The sequence below is a fragment of the Megalobrama amblycephala genome, linkage group LG2 (genome assembly GCF_018812025.1).
Source record: "Megalobrama amblycephala isolate DHTTF-2021 linkage group LG2, ASM1881202v1, whole genome shotgun sequence".
Lineage (NCBI taxonomy): Eukaryota > Metazoa > Chordata > Actinopteri > Cypriniformes > Xenocyprididae > Megalobrama > Megalobrama amblycephala.
In genome coordinates this window covers 6,632,839-6,657,362 of record NC_063045.1, presented here as the reverse complement: position 1 = coordinate 6,657,362, position 24,524 = coordinate 6,632,839, and the positions used below count along the sequence as shown (strand labels likewise).

The following is a 24,524-nucleotide window of genomic DNA, read 5'->3' as shown; positions in this document are numbered from 1 at the left end:
CACATTGAATAAGCAAGTAAACAAGCAGAAATAGTTTGTCGAAACACAAAAGTCTCCTAGCAACCACATCAGGCCCAGCTAAAGCTTTAAGATACAAGGTGGGCTGGAGTTATTTCTTTAACTAGATGCATTTAATATTATTTTTTCCTGATAACAAATTTTGTATCACCAGATTTTATAACAAAAGTTGCAGGGGTTTGAAAGGGACTGTTTGTAACACTAATATAGTAATTTTTAGAAGCATAAAACATTTGTTTTATGTTTCTAGCTTCCTGCTCATTTATAATATTCTGTCACAAATTCAACGATGCATTTTTCTTTAATGTTTGTGAATGCATGTCTATTATTAATATTAAAATTAATTATGAATAATTATGATCTTTAACCACTTTTTGGGGGGCAGGGATTAAAATAGTTTTTTTTTTTTTTTTTTTTTTTTCTGGCAGAATGTAATAATAAAATTGGAATGGTTAACTGGTTAATTTTGTTCAGTTTCTAATGAACAAGCAGATTTCTATGCTATAATTTTGATTTCCGTGATCTACATATGTGCATTTTAAGATGTTTGAAGGACAAAAAATTGATAACAATAGATTTAAAAGCATGTCAGTGGGCAGTATAACTTAATTATCAATGCCTGTTCTTCTCATATTGTAATTTTCTCTTTCTTTTTCTCTGAAGCTGAGCTTTGACTGATAGCCTTTTCATTTTCATCTGTCAGTGAAGTAAACAAAGTCAGCTGATATGTTTTATGAATTATTTTCTTAGATAAGTGAATTTACTGAAGGCTACCAGGAAAGCAAGGCAGTTGTTTATTAAATTCATTCACAATATGCATGTTCATAATTCTTATGCCTAATAATATTTAGAAATCGACAGTTACGAATTACCTTACAATTGTGTAAATTAGCCTATATATTTTCAGTTAAAAATGGTGAACATAAAGCCTACTTGATTTGGTTGATCATCATCTCAAACATAAGGCACAACATGAGTCAAAGTCCTTATCTGATTTGTTAGTTGGATGGGTGAAAACTTTCTTCAGTTAAATGAAAACAATGAAAAGTCATTCCATTTGGTACATGGTCTGACTCCCAGTTTAGGTCCTCTGCAAGCAAATATCCGCACTTATGGAAAGAACCTGGGTGTTGTTGTTGACTCAGAGTTAAAATTCGACAAGCAAATAAACTCTGTTGTTAGAGCTATTTTTTTTCCAGCTTAGGGGTTTACGGAAATTGAAATCTTTTCTATCTTTTGGTGACCTAGAGACAGTTATTCATGCCTTCATTTCAACAAGGCTAGATTACTGAAATGCTTTATATGCTGGTATTAACCAGTTTTCCCTATCACGTTTGCAACTAGTTTAACATGCTGCAGCTCACCTTTTGACGGGAAAGAAAAAACGTGAGCGCATCACCCCTATCTTGGCGCACTTACATTGGTTACTGGTCAAATTTAGAATTGATTACAAGGTTTTAGTTTTTGTGTTTAAAGCATTGCACGGTCTGGCTCCAGTTTATATCTCAGACCTTGTTTGTCCATATTCTACTCAAAGAACTCTCAGATCATCCTCTAACAAACTATTAGCCGTTCCGTTGTCTTGCTTGAAATCTAAAGGTGATAGAGCCTTTTTCATATTTGCACATAAGCTGTGGAATTTGCTATCTCAGTCGATTAGGTTTTCCTCCTCCCCAGTCAGCAGAGCCATGTGGGGCCCAAATGGGTTTGACCTGGGCTATCTAACTGGGACCCAGCCAGTTTTGCACCCAGTTTCCATGTAGGCCCCACATGGATTTGCCCAGATGAAATGAACACTGCTTAGTGTGCACACTACAGGCTGTTTAATGTAACACTTAACCAGTGTTGGAGGTAATGAGATAATTAAGTGATTGAATAATGATTTTGTATTAGTGAAGAACACCTGCTGTTAACAAGCAGAATCACTGAAGGAAAGAGAAACACAAGAACTACTTCCAGCCACAGCCTTGGATGAAATCAACTGAAGATAAAATACATTACATCTCTCAAGATCTGATTAAACAACTCCACAAACAACATTAGCTTCACTTATTACTAACCAGACTGACTTTATTTCTGTCAGACATCTACAGAAGTTCGTATTAAGAATTAAGAAGAGGCTTAGATGTTGATTACTTATTTGAAAGTAATAGTTTGATTTGATGTTACCATTGTGGCGATCAGTGTGTGCTTTAGTCAGGCTCTTGACTTTTTAACATTAGTTTTTCTCTTGACAGCTGTGTCTGTTTGTTATGGCGAGAACAGCAAGAGAAAATATAATCAGATGCTGTAAGCGGATTGATGATAAGAATATAATCATCATATATTGGCTTAACTCATTGATATTATGTGGGAGGTTTATACGGGTAGTATGTTATTAATTCTGTTTTATTGTTATGATTCTACAGCAAGAGAATAATAGAATTTAATCAGAACAACAAACGATTTATAACACACCATTTACATATTTTGGGCTCCTGTGAGTTTTACTCGCACACAGACATCAAGAATCAGCATATGAATCTCAACAATGGTCACATGCTTCATGGTGCAATGCATTCTGAGTGCATCATACGAAACTTATCCATGGCTCCCAGAATGCATTGCACCATTGAAGGAACTGGCCGGGTCCCTATCTGTCATCTCTGAAAACATATCTTTTTTCTCAGGCCTAATTCTTAGCTCTATTAGTCTATTAGTGAGTTAAATCTTAGTCTTGATTTTATTTGATTTTATGGTTTATGTTGTTGATTTACATACTATTTCTTACTGTATGACTGTTTTGTATGATCTTTTGTGATATAGAAATTACAGATTATAGAGACCCTTGTGAATGATGCTCTTATAATTGTATGTTCCAGGAAAACTGGAGTTGTCCGGCGCCTTAATTACTGTTTCCAACCCGGCAATTAACTTAAGCACTGACTGAATTCCAGTGATATTTCATTTCTCAAAATATCTTCCTTTATGTTCCATGGAATAAAGAGTCATACCGGGTTAGAACGGCTTACGTGTGAGGTGATGGTGTGAACTATCCTTTTAGGGGGGTTCATTGGAAGCTTTTCAAATGTTGTTGGCTGTGGCCATCTGGTGGTCCAAAAGCATGTCCCGCTGGCTTCACATTAAACTCTGCAAACTGTCCATTTTAACCCAGTCTTGGTCCTTTGACTCTTATAGACAAACTTCATGTGGGCATGATGTGTGAATTATAATGTCCCAAAAGCAGAGGTGTAGTCAAGACCAAACCTCCAAGACCATTCAAGAGCCACACAGCAAAATCCTCAATGTTAAATGTACTGCTCTGTGTTTTGTCCACACTATATAGAGCATTAAAGTAAGACTGAAGCAGTGTTGGAGTTTGGATGTGGCGGTTTTATTTAAAGTTTCATTTGAAGTCACTATTATGGTGACCAGTGTTTGTTTTTTTTTTTTTTTTTTGTAGCTTTTTTCTTGGTTGGCTGTGTCTGAAATCACATTTAGTAGGTAAAAATAGTGTGTAACAAAATATGCACGGTGCAAATACCTGGAAGACCTACTATGTGCAGCGAGATTCTGAAGTGTGCATTTGATGGACACTTTACTATCCCATGAGTTCATGAGAGAGAATGGAGGTGAAGCGACACAACTGATGCTGGATTACACATGAAGAACATACTTTTTTACCACTCACAAAGTACTAATTTAAAATAAGTATCTCAAGAGAATATTCGATTTCGGGTGCAACCCACGTCTTGAATTTGGTGATTAATGCACACAGTCTCGACTTTAGCATGGAAATGCTCCTGTGGGCCACAAGAAGATTTTAGGAGACCATTTCATTAATCTATCTCTGAATAAACCCCTCAGAAAGATCCTGCTGTTTGTCTGCTGGGATTTCCTGATCAATTACACTACCTGTGAAATAAGATTTTGTGCAAATATCCCATTTTATAACTTTGTCGCTTTGACAATACAAAACTAATCAACAAAAATTAACATTTAAATTGCTTTACAGCTCAAATAAGTATGTGTTAAAGAGGACCTATTGTGCCTTTTTTAATGTTCATCTTTCTGTAGTGTGTGTAATGTTGCTGCTTGAGCATGAAAAAGGTCTGCAAAGTTAAAAGTACTTGCTCCTCCAATGGGAGTTATTCTTCATATCAGTGTGCACTGTTTCTGAACTCAGTATGAGGTCTCTGTGGAGCAAAAAAGGGCATTTCCCAATTTTGGGGTGTTTTCAAGGAGTTTTCAACCACTTTGCTAGCCGTTGTTAAAAAAATCTACTTCCATTCAATTTAGCATTAACCATAGCTAACATTCGCTATTCTCTTTGATGAATCTGTTTGTTGATGTTTTAGTTTTGTTATCAGGTTGTGGCTACAGTGTCTGTATGGTCAATAAAATTATCCTTAAGTTTAATGTTTTCTGAATCATCATTTCAGGTTAACACATGTTCTTTATATTAGCCTAATTCTTGTACAGGGTCAGTTAAATAGCCTCTCTGTAACAGTATAAGGCTCAAGCTGTACATGTCATGTGCTTGTACATTGTGTTGTTGACAGCCTATAAAAACAATATACATACAATAAAGTTAATTATAAATTACTTGCATAATAGAACAAATGTAAAGCGCTATCTGCATATTCAGCACGCTCTGCTCTTCTGTTGACTAGTACAGTTATGTCACAATGAAGATTAACACTAAGAAAAAAGAAAATTGCCATGCATCGGCAAGAGATTTAAACAAAATACACAATCCTGCTCCTGGAGAGCTACCGCCCTGCAGATTTTAGCTCCAACCCGAATCAAACACATCTGATCCAGCTATGGTGTTTAAGGCTGCTAGATAATTATAGACCGATGTGTTGGAGCAGTGGAACTGAAATCTCCAGGACGGTAGCTCTCCAGGAGCAGGGTTGGACACCACTGGCCTAGGCCAACAGTTTCACTATCACCTAGTGATGTTACGTTCTGTACCGAGGTTTCGGAGTGTGTGTCGAGAAATCCTGAAAACTTTCAGTGAAGCGCGTATATCGAAGCTTGTATCGTTTTAGATCAGTGACATCATTGATGACGTTCGAAGCCTCGCTTTTGCCTGACTGGTTCGAATGGTTCGACTGGATGCGGTTCGAATCTTGGCGCGATATTTTGACAGATATATAAACCCACGAGATCACCAAAGATTGTGTGGTTTTAGAATAATAATATCTCCCCTCCTGCATATAGGCTAATGACCAAAGAATTTATTACACACATTTAATAGCCCCATTCATTTAAAGCCAATACGTTTAGGCTATTACACAGTTATGTTAAACAGTCGTCATTATATAGCTACAACCAGAAAATATACATTACATTCAAATAAATATTTAAGTCTTTGTGGAAATGTGTGTTTTTTTCTTCACTGTTATTTCTAAGCCATAACTGCCGCAAAATAATGTGTATCAGATCACATCAGGTCATCTGTAATGTATCTGCTTGTTTTACACTCTTTGACCACCAGGTGGTATTGTGATCATATGAAGCCTCGAGAAATTAACCCTTTTGTGAACCACTTGGCTGAAAAGCTTCAATGCTTTATGAGGCTTCATCTCACCATCACTACATTACTGATTACAGCAGCACTGTGATTTTACAGCAGAGGATCAACTTTATCAATATAATCTGAGGGATTTTGCAAAAGGTGTTCTGATAAAATAAAAAAAAATAAAAAAAATCACTTTTATTTAGAGACACAGACATCAAGACTCATCCTGTGAATCTCAACAGTGGTGGCCATCATAAAGCATGTTGCAGTGCATTCTGGGTGCTACCAATCAAAATTCATCCATGCCTCCCATCATGCATTGCTGCATGAATAAATTATGAGCTTAAATGTCTTAGTAATTTTCTTTATTCTCACTATTTTATTTTTTGCTGTTTTTATGTGACTTTTTAGTAGCTTGTTTTCTAATGTTCAGAATTGATCTGTTGATCAGAATATGTTGCTTGTCACCGTCGTTGAGATTCACAGGCTGATTCTTGATGTCTGTTTGTGCCTAAGGCTGTGTGTACACTAGAGCGTTTTTAGCCAGCTGAAAACGCTAGGCGCTCTGCTTAAAACGCCCGTCTGTGAGCGCTTTTGCAGCGCAGTGTTTTTTCCCGTTGAGCTGCTCTGTTGCTATGATATGGAATATCTGCAGTACTGTTACTTATAACTGATTTTACAGGTAATTTGTTTCAGACTTAAAATGTTGACACAATGTGAAATTACTGTGCTATGTATTTTCGGAGAGCAGCAATATTAATTTCTCATCCATTTTGTTCCGTTCTCTGTTTGTTGATGTTGTTGTACAGCACGAATGTTGTGACGGTTGGCCGGTGTAGTATTTGTCCCGCCCCTCCTCCACTCTGATTGGACGGCTGGCTAAAAAGTGACAGTGATGAGCGCAGCGTTTTACTCAAAGTTGAACATTCTTCAACTCAAGGCGACCAGTAAAAAACGCTGAGCTCTCAGCGCTTGAGCGTGAAAAAGACGCTCAGCGCCTCGTTACGCTCCTGGCGTTTAAAAAACGCGGCGCTCCCATTGAAAACAATTGAAAAAGTATGCTAGCAGCTGGAAAAAACGCTCTGGTGGACACACGGCCTAAAAGAAAGATCTTTTTGTTTTATTCAGAACAACTTTTGTGAAACCCTTTGGATTATATTGATAAAGCTGATCTTGTGCTGTAGAATCACAGTGCTGCTGTAATCAATAATGTAAATCTAACTCAGAGATTGGGCTTTAAATGAGTTCAGTGACTCAGATCAAACTACAATTATGTGAAAACATAACCAACAACACCTGATCATCTTTTTTCTCTTTTTCTGCTTTTCTTTTCTGCTTGTCTGGCTGTTACAACTCAGTTAACAGCTCAAACAAGATCTAATAATAAAAAGTCACGGGTCAAGAGCCAAACTAAAGCAAACACTCATCTACATGATGGTGTCTTAAAAATTGTGATTTTCTCTTTTGGTGATTCTGCTTGTTATCATCAGGTGTCTTCAATAATGGTCAATCGTCACTCAATTTATCACTTAATTATCTCATTAACTTTAACACTGCTTCAGTGGGTGGAATGAAAAATATGGCAGGACTTCTACTTTCTGACCCCTGGACTATACACCTCTGTACAAGTCTTATATATTTATTGATGCACTTCAAAATATGTGAATGTTTCCTTGCAGGCACTCGGAAAACAACGCATAGGCCAATAGTTTCCTTGTTGTACAGAAAGCCTAAAAGCATGCAGCATTATTTTTTTTTTATTTATCATAATCTTGACATAAGTTTCCTTGTGATCTAGACATTAAAAAATAGTTGTGATCACAAGAAAATAATAATAATAATAATAATAATAATAATAATAGATGGCCTCTTGGCGTCCCTATACTTTTTTGATGGGATATAAAAAAAGACACCTATCCGTTTAAAAAAAAAAAAAAAAAAAACCTCCCAAAAAACGCCCCCTAAAGAGACCTATGAGCAGGTCTGCTCTGTCTGTCTCATGCACGCACCTACTGTCATCTGCTCAAATTAAACACTACTTTGGGTTTTCACTACACACCTTGCATTAGAGAGGCTGCTATGTAATTTCACTTGATTAGCGAAAGAACTGTGTCACCGGATTTAAAGCAGAAGAACAGAATGCTTTTATGATCAGAATCATGAGGGGGGAAAGTGGGAAAAATGAAGCTTCTCTTTAATTTACTCTTGGTGGTCTTGATTATGCTCGACAATGGTAAGACCTTTATTTATTACAATCTTTCTTCAGGTGATTGTGACTGCTGTACCCAAATACGATTTGTAATACGAAGTGGAAAAATAAACTGTTATCTAATAATTGTGTAGTATAAAAGAACTTGCTCCTGCTCAGATCATACGCAAATGCTGAAAGACGGTGACAGAGCGCTCGCTGCTGGCTCATTCAAACTGGACTGTCTGCGTTTCAAGAAGCGCAAGGAAGTCACAAGACATTGCGATCACTAGATTATGAGGTCAGTTTAGGATTACACTGCTTTTGGGAGTCCAGAGATCCCAGCTAACAGAATTTTGTTATAAGAACGTTCTTCAAATATTCAGTGTTGATTCTAGGAACGTAAAAATGTCCAGTTTTCTTGACGTGAGCGAAACGTTCTTTCAACTTAGTTTTGTTGTTTCAACAGCATTAATGTTTATGAATGCATAAATAACATTAACTTTTTGTTTAAGACATGTCTTGTGTCTTTCATACACTCACAGACATCAACATTCGGCATATGAACTGCAACAATGGTGACATGCTTCATGCCAGCATACAAAACACATTCATGGTTCCCAGCATGCATTCTGGCATGAATAAATTATGCAGCTAAATTTTATTTTATTTTATTTTTATTGTCACCATTGTTGAGGTTTGTGTGATGAGTGCTGATGTCAAAGTGTGTTGTGTTGAACTTTTAAATAGGTTAGTTTTGAATAATCTTAAGTCACTTCAGTGTTACAAATTATTTTCGTCACGTTATTTGAGTTTATTATTTTCTTCTCATATAACTTTTCAATTCCAAATACAAGCAAAACTACAGAAAAAGTAGTTGTTTAAACCACTTTATTGCAGTCATTTGACTGTTAAAACAGACATGTTGATCTGCTTTATCACTGCAGAAAACTTTTGTACCTTATCTGCACATAAAGGGTACTCATATGGCAGCACCTGATTTCGCAAAGTATCATCGCAAACATCTTTGTTGATCCTGGACCAACATTCCATTTAATCAATCAGATCTGAGGGACAAGTTTACAGTTTATGTCAAGTTAAAGCTTACAACCAGGGTTTGGTGCTTCTACAGTGCTATTCACCTATCATTTCCCTCTGATTTTAGGGATAACTTAGGGTTACGTTTACGGAAAAATTTTTGGTCAGGAATGTTGTTCCAGGATCAACAAAATATGTTGACCCAGGAAGCGCCTAACTCTGCAAAATCAGGACGTGCATTAATATGCACTGCTCCAGTGAGAATCTAAAGGTAAAATTTTAGCACTTTTTTGACAGTGTAAACAACAACATAATCTAATAATTTACATTTAAGGCATTTTGAATATAAAAAAGGCTTTTAAATATAATGCTGTATAATTACCTATTTAATTCTTACAAATAATTTAAAAGATCAGTTTCATTTAGAGGTATGCAAGTGCATGCTTTTGAAAGTAAAAAGTATCATCTGTATCAATATCCGAGATACCAGCCCTGTATTTACTAGGTATCGGATGCGTTTCGCTCAAACTGACCTTTGTATTTGCACATCACTTTGTTTGCGAGTCGAGTTTTCCTTTGCAAAGCAGATCATGTTTGTTTGCAAAATGCTGGATTTGTTTGTTTGATTATGGCACAATATTAACTCCGTACAGGACAGTCATTAACAAAAAGCCACATTTGTGTGGCGACGTCCGGGTTTTACACTGGATAAAATAATAAAGCAGAGTCATGTAACCTTGTAAACAGTGCTTTAAGATTTTCAGGTGAACTGAAATTGAATAATCAAACACTGCACAGTCCTCACTGCATAAATTCTGCCAAATTAATAAAATGTAATGTAGCCTAAACACTATTTAAGTAGAAGATTCGAACAGCAGGATTAAAAATATTTTGTAGAAAAACTGTTCATTTCTTCTCCAGGTATTTTCGGTGTTGGATCAGATTTAGAGTCAGTGATGGAAGGAGATTCAGTCACTCTAATCACTGGTGTTAAAACAAACCAACAAGAAGATATTAGATGGTATTTTAATGACATTCGAATAGCAGAAATCAGTGGAGATCTCAGTTACAGTTGTACAGATGTTCAGTGTAATGAAGGTAATGAGAGATTCAGAGACAGACTGACGCTGGATCATCAGACTGGATCTCTGACCATCATGAACACCACAAACACAGACTCTGGACTTTATGAACTGAAAATGATCAGCAGCAGAATCAGTGGGAAAATTTTCAATGTTACTGTTCATGGTAAGTCAGTATGTGTAAACTCATTTTCATTTAACTTTATTTGATTTATTTTCATAGTTAAAACAAAAAAAATATTTATTTCAATTGTTCTTCTGTCAATTGTAAATATATATATATAAATAAATAATAATTGATCTGATGTCAGCCACTGAAACATCAACTGCAAACAATTAAATTAAATCTCTCAAGATCTCAGAGGATGATTAAACAACTCAAAAAAAGCTTCACTTTATTTATTTATTTATAATTGGAAAAAAAAAAAAAAAAAATATATATATATATATATATATATATATATAAGTCACCATATGACGTGAATGAATAGTGGAATGTAATGAATAGTGTTTCCTTTAGTTGTGCTCTTGATCCTTGATTTTTAAAAAAAAAAAAAATTATTTATTTTTTGCTTTTTTAACACTGTTTAGAAATCATGTTTGTTGTGGTAAAAAAAAACAGATAGAAGAGGCTTGCTTATTAATAATATAAGCATCATAAAGTGGTTTGTTTCATTGATCATATCTGAAACCTCATCACTGATGTTCGGGTTTAGTGATATTAGTGCTTCTAAACTTTCTGCTGATCTTGTGATACTGCAGCATTTGTTCCAACAGTGTCATGACAATCTGATCATCTGAAGAATTAAAAAAAAAAAAAAAAACAACAACTTGCTGGACAGTAGGTTTTGGACTACGGTATTATGCCCAGTTTAAAATTGTTGCATAAAAGATGTCTTGGATATGCTCAGCTTGTGTCAGTGCTCTTTCTCACAGCTAAATTTGTTACAGTTTTTTTCAATTGCTAACAAGCATTTAGCAATACTTAAAGTACTTTTTCTAAACTCTTAACACAGCAACACACAAACATCACACAGTTAGCCAAATAGTTAATTTTCTGCCCAAAACCATATTTTGTTATATAAACACAAAGTCATCATTTCAAAACGCTAAAAACCTTTTTCAACATATACCATCCATCCATCAAAATACAGCAAACCTGATTCAAAATTGAGTCGTTCTGTCAAAACATAGCACTAGTTTTCTATCCAACATGAACAAATAGTCAATCAAAGTGCAATGACCGTCAAAATACTAACAGTTGATGGCATTATGAAAACTGCATTTACTTGTCATGTTTCAGTTCTACCTGCAGAAAATATGAAATCCATTGTTTTTATAATTCAGTTTCCTTTTACTACAGTAATAGTATAATGCATGTAAGCCATTCTACATTTTTGGTTGAGTGTTGAATGTGTGCATTCTTGGCAACAGAAGTGAGTCATTATTTTATAGAATGTGCAGTAGAAAAAGAGAAAAAGAAGAAAGTAACAGAATTGCTCAGGGCAACTACTGGTCAGATGAGTCCCCTATGCAGAACTTCAGTTGGACCCTTGGTTGAAATCTCTTTCTGGGGTTGGGTGTGTGATGGTGCCCATAGATGGTGGGATGGTGTCCCCTTGGTAGCTAGTGCCCTACGCAGACCACATATTCTGCATATATGGAACAGTGGTAGTGGAATTGTTGTAGTAAAAGCTTTACATGAAGCTTGTACTGAAATGAAAACATGAAATTGCTGCCATTGATCAACAACAAATCCAACATACATGGCCTTTGGTTACTGTTGAAGCTTTTTTTCTGCCACAGAATAAAAAAAAGTATAAAAGGTAATTGTGACTTCTTATCTCACAATTCTATTTATTTATTTATTTATTTTGCAATTGTGAGTTTACATATTACAATTCTGACTTTTTTCCCTCAGAATTGTGATATAAAAACTATAGGAATTGAGTTTAAAAAGTCAGAATTGTGAGATAAAAAGACATAATTACCTTTTTTATTTTGTATTCATGGCAGAAATAAGCTTTCATAGGTTCCACATGTAAGTGAAAAAACACAGAGATGCACAGTCCAGCATTCTTCCTCCTCTCCTACACCTCTTCTTCTCCCTTGTCCTGATCCAACTTCTCCTTTCCTCCTTCATCTATTCCTCTCCCTCACCCAGATATTATTTTCTCTCTGCTCCTCTGTTGTTCTTCATCCACACTGAACAAATCCGATTCAAAGAGTCCTATTTTACTGTGTGTCCATGTAATGGAAAGAAGTTCATCCCCTGACTGTGCCTCCAACTGAGATTGGAAACTATTTCTCAATATTTCAGTGATCTGCTAATTAAAAATGCTTATCATTTGTTTCAGTATTTGTTTTATATTTTTCCCAGTACTTTTCCAGTACTGCTGTTGTTGCAAAAGTATAGATTTTATCCTATATTTAAAGATTGGAACATTGGGTCTTCATTTCTGACTTGCTGTGTTTAAGCATTTGCAAATAAGATGAGAACGATCCATGATTTTGGTTTGAGGTAAGCTTATATGAAACGAAAATTTAAGCATTTAAGAAATGTGTTAATTGTCTGAATTTTGTGTGAAAACGACATGAATTGTGTTAATGGTATGGTCACAACAGACGGATGTTCTGCTAAATGTGTTTAGAGTTTTGAAAATGTGACTACAGAATGGACAAAAGTATGTTAGCAATTGAAAAAAACTGTAAATAAAAAAATATTTTTATAGTTCAGTAGGGCCTCAGACTTATTATTACTATATTTGTTTGGAAGCAGTCATTTACACATAATTTAAATCACTGTAAAAGGCATTTGAATGTCGTAAAAAGCCGACAACTTCAGCTGATCTACTTTATCAAAGCACAACTGCTGCAACTGGTGTAAAAACTTTTCACTAAAATAGTGATTTCAAACAATTTTTTTTAAATAAAAAAAATCAACATTAATTAGATCTAAACCTCTGTTAATTCTCAGAAAGAACTTATGAAAGAAATAAAGTCAAACTGGTCTGTTTTTGGAGTTGTTTAATCGTCCTCTGCTCGGATCTTGAGAAATGTAATTGATTTGATGTTGATGTTTCAGTGGCTGACATCAGATCAGTTATTCTTTGCAGTAGAAATGAATTTAAATGGGAATAAAGTTCTCAACCGAAGCATGGCTGAAACAGTTGAAATAAAATAATTACTTACAATCGACATGAAAGAACAATTTAAATAAAATAATTTTTTAATTGGTTGAATTAATAAAATAAGCCAAATTAGGTTACATGAACATTGGTATTGAAAACTATTGAACTGTAAGTTTAGATAACTAAATTTGTCAAATTGAAACTACTTAAAATTCTAAGTAATTAAAACTTAAATAAGTTAGTGGAAATTAGTACCTCAAAAAGTTAAGTTGAGTGAACAAAAAACATTTTATAGGGAACATTTGTACTGAAAACTTAAAAAAGTAAGTTCACCTTACTTTCATAAAGTTAATCCAACTAAACAACATTAAATTTGTCAAGTTGAACATTCTTAATATTCTAAATACAACTTAACAGAGTCAGTGCAAAAAGATATCTCAAAAAGTTAAGTTGAGTGAATTATTATTATTATTATTTTTTACAGTGCAATTTCATTCGTGATCACAGTTCTCTCATGTTTGTTGTTTTCATCTAAAGAATTTCAAGTTCATTCATCTGTTGGTTTGTGTTTCAGGTCTTTCTGCTGCTGAACGAGATGAAGTGAAGAGAAAGTCAGTGAAGGAGGCAGAATCTCTCACTTTAGATCCTGGTGTAATAAAAAAACAAAATTATTTAATGTTGTGGTATTTTAATGATACTCTCATTGCTGAAATCAGTAATCTCAGTTATAACTGTACAGATGATCAGTGTAAAGATGGTGATGAGAGATTCAGAGACAGACTGAAGCTGGACAATCAGACTGGATCTCTGACCATCATGAACACCAGAAACACAGACTCTGGACTTTATGAACTGAAGATTATCATCATCAGGAACAGCAGCTTCAGCATCACCAGAGTGAAGAGATTCAATGTTACTGTCACTGGTGAGTATATTATTCAGTCATTCAATGCATTTTCTCTCAAGAAATTAAAAAAAAACAAAAAAAAAAAAAACAGTTCAATATTTTTAAATCAGCCCAATAAATGTTGGGTAATGGACTGTTTAAAAAGGGATCAATGACATTTTGACTAATGTTATTAACTTGCAAAATGCAGTTGTATGTAACATTGAATGTCTGTCTTTAGCTGTTCCAGATTCAGGTTTGTCTTCAGGTGTAAAAGCAGGAATAGTTGTTGGTGTTCTGCTGCTGATGACTGCAGCTGTTGGTGTGATTTACTATCGCCACAAGATGTACACACCAGTACAACAGAATGTAATTACATGCTGATTTAACAATAAATATGAGATTTACAGTGCAAAAAAAAAAAAAAAAACCTCTAAAAGAAAAGTGGTATGAAATATATTTTTATATAATTATATAATTATAATTCTGCATGCAAACATAAATGTAAACTGTGAATAGTCATTTTTGTCCTTTATTATTTAACACAGTTCAACAGTGAGGCAGTGTCAAAAAAAAAAAAAAAAAAAAAAAAAAATCAAAAACGCAAATAACTCCCAAATTAACTACAATTCATATAAAAACATAAAGTGCAACTTTTGTCAGAGAGCAAGTGTCTTATTAGAAAACACCAATACAACATTTTAGGCATTTTAGATGTGATATTAAAATCAATACTTCAATTTTGTATTACTGAAGTGCAGATGACAGTTTGATACCATTTAAGACAGTGTTAAATATTTAGGAAATGAAAACCTCTGTACATAAAACACAATTCCAAGTCTGTATTTTTATGTGTTTGTGTAAGTGTAACATCAGTCCTTCTCATTTCTTTTTACCTTTTGTGAACCAGTATTCTCTTATGGATGATGATGTTGATAACCAAAATGACATTCCTTTGAGGGACATGGGTCATCCTTAAAGGGTTAGTTCACCTAAAAACAATTTCTGTGATTTCTTAAATTTTCTGTCATTAATTACTCACCCTCATGTCATGTGTGTATATATATATATATATATATATAATTTTGTTCTCTAAATATTCAGTGTTGGTTCTGGGAATGTAAAAAAACGTCCAGTTTTCTTGACGTTACAGGAATGTTTTTATAAGGTATAATGTTCCTCAAACGATCTTTCAACTTAATTTTGATTTAAAATTCAACATTCTATTCTACGATTTGTAACTTTCCAAGAACATAAAACATCCTGAACACACTGAAAGAAAGAGAAATTAGAACACAAACTACAAATTTCTTCAGCCACAGCCTGCAGTCGTAGTTTGTGTTCTTATTTCTCTTTCTTTCAGTGTTTGTTCACAGCAGGTGTTTGAATGATTGAAAGAATGTTTCAGGAACATCATTCTAACCTTTAAATAACATTCTACTAACATTAAGGAAACTGGACAATTTATGTTCTTGGAATGTTACAAATCAACGTTCCTAGAATTTTAATCAAAATTAAGTTGAAAGAACGTTTAAAGCTGCAGTCTGCAACTTTTTTTGTGTTAAAAATTTACAAAAATTATATAATGAGAATATACAACATGAATCCATTTTCCAAACCGTGTTTTTTTCTTATCCTGAATCATTATGGTACACTTATAATAAGTGTACCATAATATTCTGACTATTTCAGACCAGACTGGTAGGACTCGTCGCAGAGTATCACAGTAACTGCGTGACTCGCCATAGACATACACGGAGAAAAGTAGCTCCGGCTACAATGTTCCTCCGTAAGATGCGTGCAGTTCTGTTTATTAACCGCTAGAGGGCCAAAAATCGTGGACTGCAGCTTTAAGGAACATCATACTTATATATATATCACATATATAACACCTCTAATGTCAAGAAAACAAACAAGCATGCTGACTGCCCAGACTAAACTGTTTCTCAAACATTACCCTTGGGCTCCATTCCATTGCAGTCAGACAAAGATAAAGTGCTTTTTTTAATGTAAATGAGAAGTAGATAATTTTGTTTCTTTTTAATGTCCACATTTAATGTTGGTTATATCTTCATCAGGATTCTCTATTTTCGAACATGCTGTTATTTGCTGCGGTCATCAAGTCTGACTGAGGGAGCTATACATTGTATTTTATAGGCATTCAGGATATTTTAGGTCATTTAAAAATCTAGGAGCTCAGATGTGGTTGAAACTGGACTTTGAAACACCAGTAATGTTTTCCATTTTTGAATATTTACAAATAACAAATGGGACTGATGAAAGAGTTTAAAGGCCATGTTAGGTTTGCAATAAATACTCCATCAATGGACAACAGTGAAGTCTAAACTCGTGTTTGGAGGAAATTTCATCAGTATTACTATGCTGTGATAAAGTAAAGCCTTCAGGCAAAAGAAGACAACTCTTAGAACAAAATATTTATTTACCCAGAACAATGAAGTAAGAACCTTAGAACTTTACTCATCAAATATAAGATATAAAAGAAATTTGTCTTTAACACAAATACAGAAGAGACTCTATGTACAAAAACTTGCACAGCTGGAGGTTAATGTAAAGTATCTAAGATATGTGCAAGTAAAAAAAAAGGGTCCCATCATTTATTCTATTAAGTATGTTCTTAATTAATCACATCTAAACTGCTTTAGTCAGTCAAATGTCAGTAAAGGTGTTTTCATGTATGTATTGTTCACAGGTCATGGAGATTCATCAGTCTGCTGTGATTCTGCTGCTGATCTTTGTGTCCTTCTCTACTCATGGTCAACCAGCAGGTTATCAGCATTTCTGAGACCAGCATGTGTTTGGCAACATGAATGTACAGAGATGTACTGATGTGATCCGCACAAGGAAAATCACGCCACCAAACCTCCAATGGCTGCAAAGAAATTAACACCTTCATACCAGCAAATTCAAATAATATTAACACAGTTTGTGGTCATTTGTAAATTAAAAAGTGGGGAGAGACATCCAAACTGTGAATACAGAGAGATCCGGGACACTCGTTATATAGTGTTAGGGTGTGAAGACGGCTGGCCTGTACATTATGATGAAGGTATAATTGATGGAGATAAGACAGGCTGAATAGAGCCTCACAAAGCTTTACAATATTTTGCTAATAATTTATTCACTTCTCCTTTTCAAAACAATCAGAATCAATCACAAAGCCCAAAATAAAACTGATAAATAAATACTTGACCTCAGTTAGTTATTGTGCAGTGGTTTTACCAGTTCTTCACATGTAACCAGCAGCCACAGTTTGAGAGCAAAGTCTACCGAAGCACAGCTGTGAACATCAGCACAATAGATGTATACATGTATTTTAAAACAAAGCATAGCTTTTTGTGTTTTAAAAATCTATATCTTACAATCTCTAATTATATTTAAGGAAAATCTCTCTTTTTTTTTCCTATTGAAGAACAGCACACAAGTTCACCTTAAGTTATAAGTAAATTTACCCTTCTGTCTTTGAGATTCTGATATGAACCAGAATATCTTCAATGTCTCTCATCTCACCATGTTTTTACCTTAAATGAGCGTAATGTTAAAAATAACTTTACGTTGTTTCTTTAAGTTAATGGTATATTCTGCACTTCTTCATGTATGTCTCTGTGAGTAATTGTGCTTATCGTGTGCAAGATTCAGCTAGTCTTCAGCTATGAATTTTTAAGCACTCTGTTAACACTTTTTTTTTAAATGGGAGTAGTGAATGGGGAAAACAGATGAGGGAAGAAAGATGCAAATGTTTTTTCCACCTGTCTGTAATCCTCAATAAAACTTCTCTACTACCCTTAAACATGTCTGCTTGATTGTCTTGTATCTCAACAACACCAGTTTGAAGATAAATATCAATTTACCTGATTTTTTTCTCTGTACACTTCATAACATTAGCTCATAGACATTTCTATCAATCTGTGTTATTTTACAGATAAGTGTAGATCAGTAAACTGAGGTGAAGACTGACCTGCTCAAGGACACCAGGAATATCAGTGTTGGCACATGGAAAACAGGCATGTCTTACACAAGTCTGGTTCATCAAAACTTCCTCTTCCACAACCTCCTTCTCTTCACTGACACCACAATATTGTGCAGCAGTGCTGTTGTAGTTGTCACTGTGCAACACTTTTGTATCCAACCATACCTTAACATTCTTTCAAGAGGTTCGACATATTGTCTGCCATTATTTTATTTTATTGGAAACTGTTTCTTTTCAACTTGTCCTTTTTTGCTTTTTTCAGCGTAAATGAGGTTACCAACCACTTCATAAGATATTTTGTTTCTTTTTTATATCCACACATTAAAATCAATACATCATAATGAAACATTTATGAACAGAATTGTTTTATGACTGAGAACGTCTCGATTACAGACGGGCAAGATATTATTGCTGGCAGGCCAGTTTTGGCCCGCGGACCGCCTGTTGCCGACCACTGGTTTAAAGGGTTAGTTCACCCAAAAATGAAAATTATGTCATTAATCACTCACCCTCATGTCATTCCCAACCCATATTCATCTTCAGAACACAAATTAAGATATTTTTGATGAAATCTGAGAGGTATATGACTCCTCCATAGACAACAATATAACCACCACTTTCAAGGTCCAGAAAGGTTCGTAAGACATCATTAAAATAGTCAATGTGACTGCAGTGGTTCAACCTTAATGTTATGAAGTGACGAGAATACTTTTTGTGTGCAAAAACAAAACAAAAATAATGACTTTATTCAACAATATCTTCTCTTCTGTGTCATTCTCATATGCTGTTTAGTTTTTAAGCACTTCCAGGTCAGAACGCGACTCAGTATTGGCCCAGTATCAGCAAACCAAAACCCATCACTTCACTTCAGAAGGCCTTTTTTACCCCCTGGATTTGTATGGATTATATATATGATGGGTGGATGCTTTTTTTTTGTTTGTTTCAAAATGTGGCCCCCCTGTTAACTACTATTATAAAGCCAGGATATTTTTAAGTACATCTCCGATTGTGTTTGTCTGAAAGAACATTAAACTGAATGGACAGTTGTGATAAGTAAATTTACTGAGTATAATGTCAGCATTTGCTATGTTTCTGCTTTGAAAATGTCTATTGGATTTTAGTGATTGAATACTGCTGTAATCAACCTGTCTCCGTGTTTTACAGTCCTAATGGCTCTGCTGGTTCTTGAGTGCACTTCCTCTAAGCTCCAGAAAATACCTGATTCTGTTGAAGAAAACTGTCAAATATTTTGTAATGAGAAGGAGCAGTTACCAGTGTGCATGAAGTGATTTCTCAATGATGGGTAAGATCCTCTTTTGTCTAAGCGGAGGACAACCTACACTCTAAAAAATGCTGGGTTAAAAAAAACCCAAGCTGGGTAAAATATGGACAAACCCAGCAGGTTGGGTTAAAAGGCACCTTTTAGGCCGTCTTTCACAAGATGTAATATAAGTCTCAGGTCTGGTCAAGTTTCAGCTTAAAATACCCCACAAATTTGCTCCTATTTGGGGGTGAGCAAAAACATGCCTTTTACTATATTACTATATTGCTGGCTAAAAAGATAAATCCAAATTTGGTTGAAAAAAAAAATGGCTGGGTAAAAACAACCCAATCCCTGGTTTTGTCCATATTTAACCCAGCAGTTTTTAGAGTGTAAGGAAGGGGGTTACCGCCACTGGGCATCTACACTGAGACAGATACTTGTTAGGCCAAAAGGGGAGCTGTGAGAAGTTAAAGCAGTCTGCTAAAAAAATGTGAGCTCCTCCATACCCGATCACCAGCAACCGCATTACTTGGGTGGCTTGTTTTTCATTGTCCACAACTTCATGCAACCATACCAGGTGACACCCTGAGGAAAAGGAGATGGTTTAAGAGCTAATGGGAATGGGCACATATATATACAGAACCAGTTGGGGTGATTGTCCTAAGTTCCTGTGGAGACCATGACAGAACTTCTTAATTTAAATCAGGAACAGGATGTCGGTTGCCTTAAGGCAGGAACACACCAAGCCAACGCCGACGAACTAGTAAGCGACGAAAGCAGACTGCGGGGTTGGCTCACGTCGGCAGCGTCTAGGTCCAAAGTTGCCCTGACACACCAAACCGACGCTCCACAGCCGACGGCCAAGTAGCACGTCCATTCTGCGCCTGCGTAAGATGAAATGCCTTTCTGAACCAGCAGGTGGCAGTAGCTAAACAGCCAATCAGAATGATCAGATGGCCCGACGGACCGACAAGCTCTGACGGCGATTCAACATGTCGAATCAGCCGAAAAAAAGCCAACGAGGACCAACTTCAGCCGACCGTGTGGAACACACCGAGAAAACTGCCCGACGGCCGACCGTCAGCTTGATGTGTTCCTGCCTTTATAAGTAACACTGGAGCAGTGATTAAAGTTAATTAGGTAATTAAGTGATTGAGTGATGATTGAGCATTATTGAAGATACCTGATGATAACAAGCAGAAACACTGAAGAAAAGAGAAACACAAGAACTACAATTAAATTCAGTCACAGCCTTAGATGAAATCAACTGAAGATAAAAGACATTAAATAAGTCAGTGATGAGCTGAGAAACACTGATGTTATGCTGCTTGTTGCTTTATTTAAAGGCAGTAACTGTGGAGTTGCTGATGTATTCAAGTCAAGTCACGTTTATTTATATAGTGCTTTTTACAATGCAGATTGTGTCAAAGCAGCTTTACAGTGATACCTGGTATACAAATTTGGCTGCACAGCAGCTCTTAAAGAAAATGGTGTCAGTATCCATCTTAAGTAAATTCAGTGTTGTTTCATTCCGATGTAAGAATCAATAGTTATTAATTTAGTTAATTTATCTATATCAGCACTGGAGTAAACAGTAATGTCATCATCCAGCTCAGTTCGCATACAATGGTGTCAATGCAGGCAGATCAAAACACTGTTGAATATCAAATGTCAAGTGTCCCCAACTAAGCAAGCCAAAGGATGACAGCGGCAAGGAACCCAAACTCCATCAGGTGACATCAGGTGGCAAACAGGTGATTAACATGAATTAACAGGCTTGGAAAACTGGATAATAGACCAGGTAAACCTAGGTAAGGGTCAAGTTGGAATAACCACATTTGGTGCCATGACCCGGATGGAAGTGAGGTTTAATAGACGTAGGCCAGTAAGAGCTGTGCATGTAAACCTCACTCCCCGATCTCAAGAGGCACTCTAGCGACTAATGCTAGAGGCTGCGGCCTTTACCTATGTGTTTCATATATGTCATATATGTTTCATATAAGGCAATATATTATTAGCACATATATATATATATACATCCTCATGATATATTAAGATATAGGTTTATACCATGTATGAAATACATCACTGACCACGTCATAATATATTTAAAAAATCCAGGCATAACAAATTTAATGATACAATGATTTAATGATACAATTAAGATATAATCAAATTTGTTCTCATTTACCCTTGTTATGGGTCAATATTAATTCACTTTGAATTTTCTTCCAGCAGTTCTCTAAAGCTTTCAAATGTGTTTAAATTATTTTTACCATTTGGTTATTATCTCTTAATCTTCAGCAGAGAAGTATCACTCTGCAACTCTTCACGTGTCACACTATTGGCTGCTCTCTGCAAACGTCACATTTTGATGTGCAAGTGCTTAATAATTTATAGTCTGAGGATCAAAGCCTGAGTGGACCTGGACATTTTAAAACCAAGTGTTAATATTTTCTTATAGATTCCACTTCTGACGGTTCTTGTGTAAGACTGCGCTTGTGTAAATTCTTTTCGTTTTGTTATGTGCACATCGTGGACCAGGCCTTGGACACACTTATACACTCACAAGCAAATGGGAACTCAAGACAAGCACATACATTTGAACATTTAACTACTCGTTATTATATTTCTTAATATACTATATATGGTAAGGTTTGACCTCTGAGTACTATGATTGGATGGTCTGGACATCGTGGATGATTCTGCTTGATCTTGTGTATAAATATAACCCTTCTTCCTTAATAATCTTGAGAATGTTATGGTCTCTGTGTCTGCTTCATCATTCTCCCGAGATCTCGCCGCTGCTGCCACACATCACGGAGTTTGAGACGTCTGTTTGCAACTGATGACTGAAAGATTTGAGATCTGCAGATACTCTACTTGAAAATTAATTCTCCTGACTACAGACTGCAACCTGTGAGTATCAGTTCACACAAGCTCATTTTATATATATATATATATATATATATGTATTTTTTTTTTTTTTTTTTTTTTTTTTTGGTAAGTGGAAAAATTTGTACAAAGGTGGTCTGTCAATAATCTTCAATGCATTGAGTAATAAGTATAAAAAAGCAACATGCTTTGAGGTTTTTTTTTTTTTTTTTCCTGGGGGTTGGTGATTAATGACAGAATTTTCATTTTTGGGTGAACTAACCCTTTAGGAACTTTAGAACTTTAATCAGCAAGTATAAAGTACAGACAAAAGCACTTTAACACAAATACAGAAAAACAAAGGGACTGGAACGGTCTTTGTACAAAAACATGCACAGCTTTGTTCATTTAAAGTAACTAAGCTATGTGCAAGTAAAAATAAAGAAAGGGTCTCTTCAGTATTTTCTTAATTAATCACATCTAAACTGCTTTAGTCAGTCAAATGTCAGTAAAGGTGTTTTAATGTATGTATTGTTCACAGGTCATGGAGATTCATCAGTCTGCTGTGATTCTGCTGCTGATCTTGAGTGTTTCATCCTTCACTCATGGACAACCAGACAATATAAAGCCCCGCTATATAAAATTCCTCAATCAGCATTTCGGTCCTGATATGACTGAGCAGAAGTGTACCAGTGAAATCAGACAGAGAGATATCACTGGAAATGATGATGGCTGCAAACCTGTCAACACCTTCATACAAGCGAATTCAAATGATATCAGAGCAGTTTGTGGCACAGGAGGAACTCCACAGGGAGGGGACCTGTTTAAGAGCAACCAGCCTTTTCCGGTGATCACATGCAATTTACAAAGTGGGCAGAGACCCCCAAGATGTGAATATGGTAAAGGGAAGAAGTCCACTCGTTACATTGTGTTGGGGTGTGCAGAAGGCTGGCCTGTACATTATGAAGAAGGCATACCTGATACAAAGAAGACAGGCTGAAAAGAGCCTCATGGAGCTTTAATGTTAAAAATATTTTTTTTAAGTTAATTTTCTGCACTTCTTCATGCATGTCTCTGTGTGTAATCGTTCTTATGTGCACAATTCAGCTAGTCTAATGAACCTTTAATCACTCTGTTAACACTTTTTGAGCATTTTAATGAAAGTAGTGAATGAGCGAGAACAGATGAGGGAAGAAAGATGCAGATGTTTTTTCTACCTATCTGTAATCTTCAATAAAACTTCTCTACTACCCATAAACTTGTCTGATTGATTGTCTTGCATCTCAACAACACTAGTTTTAAGGAAACAATACCCATTTACTTCAATGAGACTATACCTTCATGATATAGGAATGTGGTACATACCGAAAAAAGTCCAAACATGGTCATCTTGGGGCTCCACACATATACATAGTGTACATTAAAAATAGTTGTGTGATGAAACTTGTTTTACTTGTTTATTACTTGCTACTTGTTTATTTGTTTTGTTTTTATACACTATAGTCAACATTTGAAGTGGATCAAAAGTTTCATCAAAGCTGTCCTAAAACCTTCTTCTTTGGACAACTTAGTTCTTAGGACAACTTTGATTAACTTTTTTGATCCTCTTCAAATGTTGACTACTGTACTTCATAACATTAGCTCATAGACATTTCTATCAATCTGTGATATTTTACAGATAAGTGTAGATCAGTAAACTGAGGTGAGCATTGACCTGATCAAGGACACCAGGAATATCAGTGATGGGACATGGAAAACAGGCATGTCTTACACAAGTCTGGTTCATCAAAACGTCCTCTTCCACAACCTCCTTCTCTTCACTGACACCACAATATTGTCCAGCATTGTTGTCTAGTTGTCACTATGCTACACTTTTGGGTCCAACCAGTTTTTGTGGGTTTGATTCTATTTTGATTGTGAAAATAACAGGGCTGCTGTTACTGTGAACATTTTTATTTGTTTTTTTTTTTCTGCAAAGTTTATCAAACTTATAGGAAATATCATAAAATAAAGCAAACCAAATAATTCTGACATCTCATTAAATGAGACATTGAGTATCAGCCATGAATAAAGACTGAACCGAACCCCTAATAGCTCCCAGGGTGCCACAGCAAAACGGTTGCCCACTGCCCTGGGTGTGTGTGTGTGTGTGTGTGTGTGTGTGTGTGTGTGTGTGTGTGTGTGTGATTTACCATACTTGGCCTTCACATGTCACTTTCACTTTCACTTTTCAACACGGTGTACGTTGTGGCCATCTAGTGGTCATAAAGACGAATAGCACCTACCAAACTGCTGTGTTTTTCTTTCAACCTGGTTATAAATTTGATTTTATTGTACATAAATAATGGTCATTGACAAAGTGATGAATTTGTGTTGGTGAACTGACACTATGAGTAAAGAAAATTAAACATAGATGCATAATCTGCGATCTGTCTATTTAAGCTCTAACCAGTCCGTTGACTGTTATTTCATAAGCAAAGTTTGTTTGGGCTTTATAGGCTATATAAATTACAATATTGAAACACATTATAATGCATTATAATGTATAA

At 35.4% G+C, this 24,524-nt stretch overlaps 3 protein-coding genes across 6 annotated transcripts in view; all 3 read left to right on the top strand.

Moving 5' to 3' along the window:
- LOC125263285 overlaps nt 1-24,524 on the top strand; it is a 1,003,076-nt gene that overhangs the window by 35,029 nt on the left and 943,523 nt on the right. The window lies entirely within an intron of this gene.
- Nucleotides 7,527-17,657, top strand: LOC125263288. Its single transcript, XM_048182291.1, has 4 exons — nt 7,527-7,757; nt 9,672-9,998; nt 13,538-13,888; nt 16,560-17,657. The coding sequence occupies exons 1-4, from the start codon at nt 7,706-7,708 to the stop codon at nt 16,694-16,696; spliced, it is 867 nt and encodes a 288-aa protein (XP_048038248.1). The 5' UTR covers nt 7,527-7,705; the 3' UTR covers nt 16,697-17,657.
- On the top strand, nt 13,917-23,233 carry LOC125263295 (ribonuclease-like 3). Of its 3 annotated transcripts, XM_048182307.1 has the most exons (3): nt 13,917-14,218; nt 14,772-14,831; nt 22,517-23,233. In XM_048182307.1, the coding sequence occupies exon 3, from the start codon at nt 22,520-22,522 to the stop codon at nt 22,973-22,975; it is 456 nt and encodes a 151-aa protein (XP_048038264.1). In that variant the 5' UTR covers nt 13,917-14,218; nt 14,772-14,831; nt 22,517-22,519; the 3' UTR covers nt 22,976-23,233. The 3 variants fall into 3 exon arrangements, with proteins under 3 accessions (XP_048038264.1, XP_048038265.1, XP_048038263.1); XM_048182308.1 differs by lacking the exon at nt 13,917-14,218 and having other exon boundaries at nt 14,244-14,831; XM_048182306.1 differs by lacking the exons at nt 13,917-14,218; nt 14,772-14,831 and adding an exon at nt 20,086-22,020.